Raw genomic sequence first — 10649 nt, 5'->3', positions numbered from 1 at the left:
GGAAAAGTTGAAGCAAAAGGCATCAAAGGTGATCAAGGTTCAAGAGGATCCCCAGGAAAACATGGCCCCAAGGGGCTTGCAGGGCCCATGGGAGAGAAAGGCCTCCGAGGAGAGACTGGGCCTCAGGGGCAGAAGGGGAATAAGGGTGACATGGGTCCCACTGGTCCTGAGGGGCCAAGGGGTGACATTGGGCCTTTGGGCCCAACTGGTTTACCAGGCCCCATGGGCCCTATTGGAAAGCCTGGTCCCAGGGGAGAAGCTGGACCCATGGGGCCCCAGGGTGAGCCAGGAGTCCGGGGAATAAGAGGCTGGAAAGGAGATCGAGGAGAGAAGGGGAAAATCGGTGAGACGCTCGTCTTGCCAAAAAGTGCTTTCACTGTGGGGCTCACGGTGCTGAGCAAGTTTCCTTCTTCAGATGTGCCCATTAAATTTGATAAGATCCTGTATAACGAGTTCAACCATTATGATATAGCAACAGGGAAATTCACATGCCACATTGCTGGGGTCTATTACTTCACCTACCACATCACTGTTTTCTCCAGGAATGTTCAGGTGTCTTTGGTCAAAAATGGAGTAAAAATACTGCACACCAAAGACGCTTACATGAGCTCTGAGGACCAGGCCTCTGGCGGCGTTGTCCTGCCGCTGAGGCTCGGGGATGAGGTGTGGCTGCAGGTGACAGGAGGAGAGAGGTTCAATGGCTTGTTTGCTGATGAGGACGATGACACAACTTTCACAGGGTTCCTTCTGTTCAGCAGCCCGTGACAGAGGAGAGTTTATAAATCAGCCACACCATCCGTCAGAATCAGCTTGGTGACGAACTTATTCGGATGGTTTTACTTCACTAATTCCTCCAATTATTACAATAACCATAAAAAGGTGAAAACGGAAAAGTTATTCCCAAAACTGATTCTGTGTAACTTACTATCTTTCCAGGAGTAAATATTGAAGAGAGCTGCATGGTTTATTCTAATTTATTTCACATTTCTTATTCCTATTATCTGAAGAATCCTCTGCCAGTGTGTTTGTTGTGGGAAGAGTGTTTTGATATCGTTTTAGTGCTCTGAGGAGCCCTGTGAAGACGTATCCCTCATCTGTGTTTCTGAGGACAGTGAGGGGAAAGCAAAGGGAAATCTTTATTCCATTTAGTACTAGTAACAGCTTTAAGTTGGTGATGCTGTCACACCCCAGAAAGCTGTAGACACTGCTCATTTTGTCTTTTTTTTTAAACAAATTATTTTAAGTTCATATACAGAACGTGCAGGTTTGTTACATAGTAAACATGTGCTGTGGTGGTTTGCTGCCTCTATCAACCCGTCACCTGGGGATTAAGCCCTGCCTGCATTAGCATTTGTCCTGTTGCGCGCCCTCCCACTTGCTCATTTTCTAACCTAGGTTTTAATCACCATTCCATCCAACAAATCATTGTTTGATCATTATTTGCCAGGCGTGAATCTCTATTTGTTTTCTAGGATTGCCCTAATAAAGTACGCAAAGTGAGAGTCTTTAAACAACAGAAACGGACTTTCTCTGTTCTGTAGGCTGGAAGTTTGAGATCACCGTAGCAGCAGGGCCATGCTCCCTCCAAAGGGGCTACAGGAGGATCCGGCCTTGCTGCTTCCAGCTTCTGGCAGCTGGTGGCAGCATCACTCCAGTCCCCGCCTCCATCTTCAGGCGGCTGTCCTCCTTGTGTATCAGCCAAATTTTCCTCTTCTTACAAGGACAGCTTCCCTCATCTAGTATGACCCATCTTAATCATCTCTGCGAACTCCCTGTTTTCACATAAGGTCACATGTACAGGTACCGAGGGTTAGGACTTCAGCATCTCTTTTGGGAGACAGAGATAACAACTTCTACCGAGGCCCCCTGGACTGACCCGCTGGCCCTCTCGCTGGCCTAGAGAGCTCCCCTCTGGAGGACACTACAACTGCAGGGCCCCTTCTTTGCCCCTATCCAGCAGGAAGTAGCTAGAGTGGTCATTGCCCAATTCCCAACAGCATTTGGGGTGTCCTGTTTAGAGTGGGGATTGAGAGGTGAAGCTGGCTGAGCTTCTGGGTCTGGTGGGGACTTGGAGAACTTTTCTGTCTAGCTAAAGGATTGTAAATGCACCAATCAATACTCTGTCAAAACAGACCGATCAGCTGTCTGCAAAATGGACCAGTCAGCTCTCTGTAAAATGGACTAATCTGCAGGATGTCGGTGGGGCCAGATAAGGGAATAAAAGCAGGCCACCCTAACCAGCAGCAGCAACCCGCTAGTCTCCTTCCACACTGTGGAAGCTTTGTTGTTTTGTTATTTGCAATAAATCTTGCTGCTGCTCACTCTTTGGGTCCATGCCGCCTGTATGAGCTGTAACACATACCGCGAAGGTCTGCAGCTTCACTCCTGAAAAGCCATTGAGACCACGAACCCACCGGTAGGAATGAACAACTCTGGATGTGCTGCCTTTAAGAGCCATAACACTCACTGCAAAGGTCTGTGGCTTCACTTCTCAAGTCAGCGAGACCACGAACCCACCAGAAGGAAGAAAGTCCAGACACGTCCGAACATCAGTAGGCACGAACTCCGGACACGCCATCTTTAAGAACTGTAACACTCACCACGAAGGTCCGCGCCTTCGTTCTTGAAGTCAGCGAGACCAACAACCCAGCAATTCAGGACACAACACTAGAACATTCCTATGTGTCAACAAGGCAACCATGAGGGACGTGCCAGAGAGAAAGGGGAAGTAATTCATGGATGGAGTGAGAGATCTGAGGAGAGAGAAATTTGAATGGGATCAAAACCACAGGCCAAGGAGACATGACTTAGGAAGAAGAACAGCCAAAAAGAAACAAGCATACGCGGGTTTGAGGGACCTTACTGAATCATAATAAAGTGAATTTCAAGGAGTTTCTACCCATGAGGGGGCCAGGCCAGGGAAGGGTGTGATGACGTCAGGGATTCAAAAGACATCCTGGCTCTTCCTCAGCTCTGACTCAGCCCTCAGAGCAGTGAGCCCACCCTCCTTCTGTCCTTCCTCCTCTCCCTCTTTCCTCTGTCTCTGCCATTCTCTCCCTCATTCCCTGTCTCCCTCTCAGTCGCTCCCTTTCTCTTCCTCACTCTGTCGCTCTCATTCCCTCTCATTTACTCTCTTTTCCTCTCTCTCCCTCATTTTCTTTCCCCCTCATTCTGTGTCTCATCCTCTCCCTCATTCTCTTTCCCCCTCATCCTGTCTCTCTCATTCTCTCATTCTCTTTGCCTCTTATTCCGTCTCATTCTCTCATTCCCCTTTCCCTCATTCTCTTCCTCCCTCTCAATATCCTCTTCTTCTCTGGCAAAACTACCCTGCTACTAGCTCGGGGTGTCCAAAGGTACTGAGAGGCTCAGAACTCCCTCTGACGGGGTCTTTCCACTTCAAATGTTCAGTTCCAAGACCAAGTGCTGGAGTTGGGCAGACAACCACCACACTCTCCCCTCCCACCCCCTAGGGCCAACTTGCCCTGAGTCCTTAGTCCAGTGGCGTGTTGGGGGGAATTCCACCAGGGTTCAGGCCCTGGACTGAGGCTGGGTGAAGAGATCCCATAAAGTCCTTCCCTGGGGGCCAGCATCCACGGGTAGAGACAATCATTAATCAGCCGCACCAAGGAGGGTGAAGTTGCCGCTGTGATCAGGGCTGTGAAAGAAAGGAATACGGGGTCTGAAATCGGGGCAGTGGGGAGGGCCGGCAGCCACCTCCCAAGGAAGAGGGCATTGAGCCAGGCTCCCGCAGCTGAATAGGTGGAGGGAAGCCCTGCGTTGGAGGCAGAGCACCAGGCCTGGCCCAGCCCAGGAGTGGCAAGTAACTCCTTGGGGAGGGAGCGGGGTCCAGGCTGGACCAGGTCAGGTCAGTGAGTGGGACCTCAGGGGGCCTGAGGGTGAGGAGGGCTGCAGAGGCCAGGGAGCCTGCAGTCTGCTCAGCCAAGGAGGGGTCGAGGGAGGAGGGGTCTCCAGAGCCACAGGAAGCGGGGAAGAGAGCTTGTGTTTGGTGGGGAGGACGGGATCAGATCTACCTTTCTGAAAAGACCCCTCCCCCTTCACATAAACACAGACTGCACCGGCTTTCCACATCTCACTTGGTTCTTTCCTTTTTTTTTTTTTTTTTGAGATGGAGTCTTGCTCTGTTGCCCAGGCTGGAGTGCAGTGGCCAGATCTCAGCTCACTGCAAGCTCTGCCTCCCGGGTTTACGCCATTCTCCTGCCTCAGCCTCCCGAGTAGCTGGGACTACAGGCGCCCGCCACCTCGCCCGGCTAGTTTTTTGTATTTTTAGTAGAGACGGGGTTTCACCATGTTAGCCAGGATGGTCTCGATCTCCTGACCTCGTGATCGGCCCGTCTCGGCCTTCCAAAGTGCTGGGATTACAGGCTTGAGCCACCGCACCCGACCCTTTCCTTCTTAAATGAACCAGCTTGTGTGAGAGAGGATGATAGCTTATTTAATTTCCTAGCACTTACCACCAACAGCCAAGTAATTTATTTTCTACCTTCTTCCACTAGAAAAGAATTTCCAAGATTTATGTATGCTTTGTTCACTGTTGTATCTCCAGCACCTAGAACAAAGTCTGAGATTTGTTAAGTGAACTTATAGGAAGCCATTGGTTTGGGCTGAGCTCCTGCAACAGACCCAACAGAGCAAACCAAAAATGGAGTTCCTCCTGCCAAACATGCATGAGCCCAACTGAAACTAAGTTGTTTATTTGACCTTCCAAGAGATCAGGAGACAGAGAGAGAGAATAGCCAAATCCCCAAACAGGCCGGTTTTAACAAGCAGGAAGGAGCCCCCTCTTCTTTAACCTTTTAGAGAAAAGTTACTTTCTAATAACCAACCCTCTTCTGCTTCCTGTTTCTGTTTTCCTCAGCCTTTTTCTGTTGATAAAGTCAACCCCCTCTGCTGGCCTTATCAAAACACTCTTTCTATTTTATGGAATGGAATGTTGCTCAATTCTAGAATCACAAAAGCCAATTTAGATTTTTCAACTACATTTGTTGTAATTTTTGTCTTTTGACAAATGTAATAAGCACTCAGTAAACATGTGAAAAGAGAGGGAGAGCAAGAGATAAAGACAGACGGAGAGGAAGAGCGAGAGGTCTCATGGAGGAAGGAGGGAGACTTCTCTGCACCTTCAGAGGCAGGCAGCCCCCACAGTGCTGGTGCAAGGACTGAGCAGATTTTGTGGGGTATGTGTTGGTGTAATGAGAAAGACTAGGCCTGTATCCAAAGAGCTGGGTTTGAGAATTGAGCTTTGCCACTTACTAGAATGAGACATTTGTCAAGTTACTGAACGTCGGAACTTCCAACGCCTCAAATGTAAAACAGGTGTGACAACACCCACCTCACCGGGTTATTGCAGAGGCGGAATGTGTAGCTGTGATTAAGAAGCACTGTGTACACTGCAGAGAACTATGCAAATATTGGTAGTCTCTACTTTGTGGTCCCTCCCAGGAGTCAGAAGAAGACAGGACCAGGTGGCTTTTGGGGCATCCATTGCAACATCAGGGAGAGGAGTGGAGCCACAGGGATGACATGGTCTATGGCAGGTCCTTCTGCTGCTGCTGCTGCTGCCGCCGCCCATGACACACTCCTGGAGCCCAGGCAGAGTCTGTGTTTGTCATCTTAATTTCCCAGCTAGTTTAGAGTTTATGACATCAGAGAAGACAACAAAATCCCCAAAAAAAACTTGGGTCAAGTGCACTGCAGACAAATGGATTTCAAATTTGGTTTCTCCTTGCCCTTGGAACACATTTATAAAAAATAAATAAACAAGAGGAGAAACACACAGGAGAGAAACCTTTCTTCCACAGCGCCCTTACACATTTGATCTGATTTGCACAGTGCGCGGTGGGGACAGGAAACTGACACCCTAGAAGGTTAATGGTTTCCAGGAAGTCAATGACAGATTCTGAATTTAAACCTGGGTCTAGTAACGATTGTTCTCCAATCACTCAGCTGCCACTTGTGAGTTTCCACTATGGAAACCAGTGATTTTTCACAGAAAATTAGTGAAGCAAATGGAATGATTTTTAAAAGCATAGGGTTTGAAGTCGGAAGGCTGGAGTCCAGAGTCATGGTTCTGACACCTACTGGCCTGTCATTTTCACCTGCTAACGTCTAAGGAGCCCGGGTTCTCCTTAGTAAAGTGGGGATGCTAATTCCTAGGGCACTGGGCTGTGGAAGGTTGAACTGGGATAATGGCAACTCACAAGCCATAAACCGCCCAACCAGTGATGAGTACTCGCTACACTTCGGCTGCAGCTGGTTTTGATTTTAAATTAGTAACCTGCAAGTCTGTATCCATCGCTAGGCGCTCCGGGGAGAAGGGGTGGGTACAAAGGAGGGACGAACCCCCAGCTCTGGCTGCAATGGAGCCAGCATCCCGTCAGAAAACGGGAACCCTGACCCTCCTCTCCCTCCCCTGGGACTGTTCTCAGGCAACGTGGGCTCCAGCCTGCAGGCGCCGAGCTCCACCGCCAGATGGCGCCGCGGCGCGGGACGCCGCGCAGGGCGCTGGGCTCCCTCCCGGAAGAGGGGAGGAGGCCGTTTGCAAAGGTTTCAGAGGCAGAGTTGTAGGTGACAGGCTTGGCGCGGGAGCCGGGCGCGGAGCCGGGAGAAACAAGAGCACTCTGTGTCTGGTTCTCTAAAGAGCGGATGGTTCCAAGAAAGACACCGACTCAGGCATCCAACAACTGGGGAGCAGAAGGGCGCTAGCCGAAGCAAGTTCCAGTCGGCCCGAGCCCGGGAGGCCCCACCCTTGCCGGTGGAGCTGGACCGGCTTCAAGAATGTGAGGTCCAGAAGTCAGGCCGATCACGGTGGTGCAGACACCCCGCTAGGGCAGGATCGAGTCCCTGTTGGGGGAGCAAAGGGACATGAGAGAGAAGCTTGGACCAGGGAGTAGGGGCCACATTGCACTTGGCATTAAGCAAAAGGCAAAAGAGGGTGTCCGTGGTGCAGCCAGGAGTCCCCGGGAGTTCCCAGCAAGGCGGGGACTGATGAAAACTGCGTTTGAGGAAAACAGCCCTAAGCCTGAACCAGTATCCTTTAGGCTGCCAGCCTGGCTTAGGGGAGAGAAACAAAACAGGTGTCCTTTCAGCAAAGTGCACGTCCTCACTGGCTACACTGTTAGCTCTCTGGGAGCTGATGCCATGCCCATAGTCGGTGTGTGGCAGAGACAGCTAGGCACAGCCACCGAAGAGCCTGCTCCCCTGTAGAATGCGGGGCTATTTGAGGAAAGCATCTGCCCGGGGGCTCTGCTTCCCCATTTCCTCCTACACTGAGCTAGCCAGAACCATGGGAGTGAGCTTGCACCTGCAACAGCGGGCACCGGGATTGCCCCGTGGCTCTCTCCTAAACGATGGCTCCCACTCTCTCTCCCTCCTCCTTCCACAGGCTGGGTGTTGACACACAGGGTGAGGCCACATGGCAGAGCCTCCCCTGGGCCCTATTCCGGAACAGCTGCGAGGAAACCCCTTCTCTTCCACTCTACTGCGCTTCCACCGGATCTCACACGAGAAAGCAGCTTCCGTTGTGTTGAGCCCCTCAAATTTAGGACATTAGCAAATACAGTAACCAGTTTTACGCGCCATAATGCAAGGTTTTGCTATACATCTGTTGAATTGATGTGAACTTAACTGAACCTCTTAGGCCTGGGAGTTTAATACGGTCTTAGGTCCAGCTGGAGGAAGAGGCTGGAGCGCCAGTCCTGAGTATCAGGTCGCTGAGCCCAAACTAAGCCATTATATCCCCTGTGACCTGCACGTATACATCCAGATGGCCTGAAGCAAATAAAGATCCACAAAAGAAGCGAAAATAGCCTTAACTGATGACATTCCACCATTGTGATTTGTTCCTGCCCCACCCTAACTGATCGATGTCCTTTGTAATCTCCCCCACCCTTAAGAAGGTTCTTTGTAATTCTCCCCACCCTTGAGAATGTACTTTGTGAGATCTACCCCCTGCCTGCAAAACATGGCTCCTAAAGCCACTGCGTATCCCCAAACCTGTAAGAACTAACGATAATCCACCACCCTTGGCTGACTCTCTTTTCGGACTCAGCCCGCCTGCACTCACGTGAAATACACAGCCTTGTTGCTCACACAAAGCCTGTTTGGTGGTCTCTTCACACAGACACGTGGGACACTAAGCGCTCTTCAGTCTCTGCATTTCCATAAAGTATGAACTTGGAAGGTTCCAGCGTCTCCACTGCCGCCATGGGGATTACCAAGACTGGGTGGTTTGGGCGTCTTCAAACAGTTTCTTGTAATTTTTTCTTTTCTTTTCTTTTTTTGAGACTGAGTTTAGCTCTTGTTGCCCAGGCTGGAGTGCAATGGCACGATCTCTGCTCACTGCAACCTCTGCCCCCTGGGTTCAAACGATTCTCCTGCCTCGGCCTCCCAAGTAGGTGGGATTACAGGTGCCTGCCACCACACCTGGCTAATTTTTTCTGTTTTTAGTAGAGACAGGGTTTCACCATGTTGACTAGTCTGGTCTCAAAACTCCTGACCTTAGGTGATCTACCCACTTAGGCCTCTCAAAGTGCTGGAATTACAGGAGTGAGCCACTGTGCCCGGCCCCATAATTTTCTTAAAGTCTAGTATCTAAGACTTTAAAACAAGATTTAAGTCAGTAAAATCAAGTAGGCAAGGTTTTGAATTGCCAGTGGTGCGTTAAAGCATTTACAGGCCAAGGGCAAATTATTCTTGGATCCTTCAGGACCTGACATTCTTCTAGAGACAATGAGTCATCCACAGAGCTCCAACCCTGAATTAAGCATTAGAAGTGATTGTTGAGCAGGACACTCCTGCACAGCCAAAAGGTTCCTGTAAAGTCACAGAAAGTAGCAGGAAAGATCTTTTTATCCCTGTCCAGAAAAAACAGCTAAGGTTTCACAGCCCTGGAGGTCCCCAAAATGGTCCAAATTAATGAACAGTCAGAAAACCATGAGAGAAAAGCATCCAAGGTCATTGTTTTTAAGCTGAACTTCCTCTACCCTGCCTTCCTCTCTGCAGCTCCTTAACAGAAACTCAGCACAGTAGGGCATTCCTGTGGGGGCCACTGAAAGTAAGTCATTCTTGCTTGAGTTCTCTGGGGGAAAGAAAAGCCTTCTACACATAAGGAGTGGACAGACAGTAATCCTAGAATGAGGAAGCGTTTATAAATAACAAGAATTCAAAGGAAGTTAGTATCAGGCCTAATGAAGATCAGGAACGCTGATGAACAGCGCCCAGCTGGGGCACATTCGATTTTAATAACTATGGGGTCCCTATGTCACCTTTCCATCTGAGACTTTCAGGAGGGGTGTGTGAGGTGATGAGACATGGACGTTGGCCAGCAGATTCTGTGTACCCTTAAGTCCCGGAGCATCGTAGAGGCTTGGGTCTCAGAGCAAATCTGATTAACGTTCCCCAGCTTAATAGAGGAAGAAGCCAAGCGCTGAGGCAGGAATTGACTTCCTGGGCCTCTACAGTTTGTCAGGGAGAGACGGAAGAGAGCCTGGAGTACAGATCTCCTGAGTGGACTCTGCCTGAGCACACGTGGTGAATAGGAAGCCACACATGAGCTGATGGACAGAGCTTCACACCCACCACCCCCATGTGTTGATGTCTCCTGCTCCTCCTCCTTGGGCAAACCCCTTAGTTTCTCTGACCTCAGCTTTCCATTTCCATAAAAATGGACACAGTAGTACCTGTGGTGCAGGGAAGCTGGGGGTGAGGGGGGGTCTCAGCACAGCGCAAGTGCAGGGCTCTTAGAGGAAGAGAGGAAATGCTGAACGGGTGACAGATGGACAAAGCGAGAGAAACTGACCGACCAAAAGACCTTGCCCACTGTTTATACACCTTCCATCAATGTCCAAGTGAGTTTGTCCTGGCTTTATGTGAACAATTTCGTCCACTGTCCAAGTGAAACTCGAGCCACTTGAGAAGGAAGAATTGCTTTACCTCTGCTTTACCTCTCATCATACTGTATTTTCCCCTCCTATTGAAATGGAAATATCAAGTTCAGAAATTCTTATGCAAAGTAAGAAGAGAATCAAGTCAGTTCTTTCAAGAGCTCCACGCCCTTCACCAGGAACACAGCCCAGGAGTCTTTCCCCTGTCACTCCAGCAGTGACTCAGCTTGCCTCATGAACCTTTCCACCCACCTCTAGGCGGTCCTCGAGTCAGGAATTCAGCATCAATGACAGGTCCTTTGTCCAGGGCCTGCTTTGCACACTTTGGAAATATAAAGAAGTTGAAGACAATGTCCGTATTCTGAAACACACAAACACACAGCAAAACCATGACTACTAAAACGTAAACACTCAAGTTCTCACTTCCTGTGGCCACTCTGTCAGAGGCGTGTGAACCAGAGCAACTCCATCTTGAATCGGAGCTGGGTAAAATGAGGCCGAGACCTACTGGGCTGCATTCCCAGATGGTTAAAGCATTCTAAGTCACGGAATGAGATAGGAGTTCAGCACAAGATACAGGCCATAAAAACCTTGTTGATAAAACAAGCTGCAGTAAAGAATCCAGCCCAAACCCACCAAAACCAAGATGGCCACAAGAGTGACCTCTGAGGCCGGGCGCGGTGGCTCAAGCCTGTAATCCCAGCACTTTGGGAGGCCGAGACGGGCGGATCACGAGGTCAAGAGATC

At 49.9% G+C, this 10649-nt stretch overlaps 1 protein-coding gene across 1 annotated transcript in view; it reads left to right on the top strand.

The window, feature by feature from the left end:
* C1QTNF9 (C1q and tumor necrosis factor related protein 9) overlaps positions 1-765 on the top strand; it is a 6248-nt gene extending 5483 nt beyond the window's left edge. The window contains exon 3 of the mRNA XM_011958714.1: positions 1-765. This exon is cut by the window's left edge and continues 7 nt beyond it. Coding sequence (XP_011814104.1) covers positions 1-765 — 765 coding nt within the window.
* The last annotated feature ends 9884 nt before the right edge of the window (positions 766-10649 follow it).

The sequence above is a fragment of the Colobus angolensis genome, unplaced genomic scaffold (genome assembly GCF_000951035.1).
Source record: "Colobus angolensis palliatus isolate OR3802 unplaced genomic scaffold, Cang.pa_1.0 Scaffold113, whole genome shotgun sequence".
NCBI classification, from domain to species: domain Eukaryota; kingdom Metazoa; phylum Chordata; class Mammalia; order Primates; family Cercopithecidae; genus Colobus; species Colobus angolensis.
Note: the sequence above shows the minus strand (reverse complement) of the source record. Positions and strands in the feature narration are given on the sequence as shown.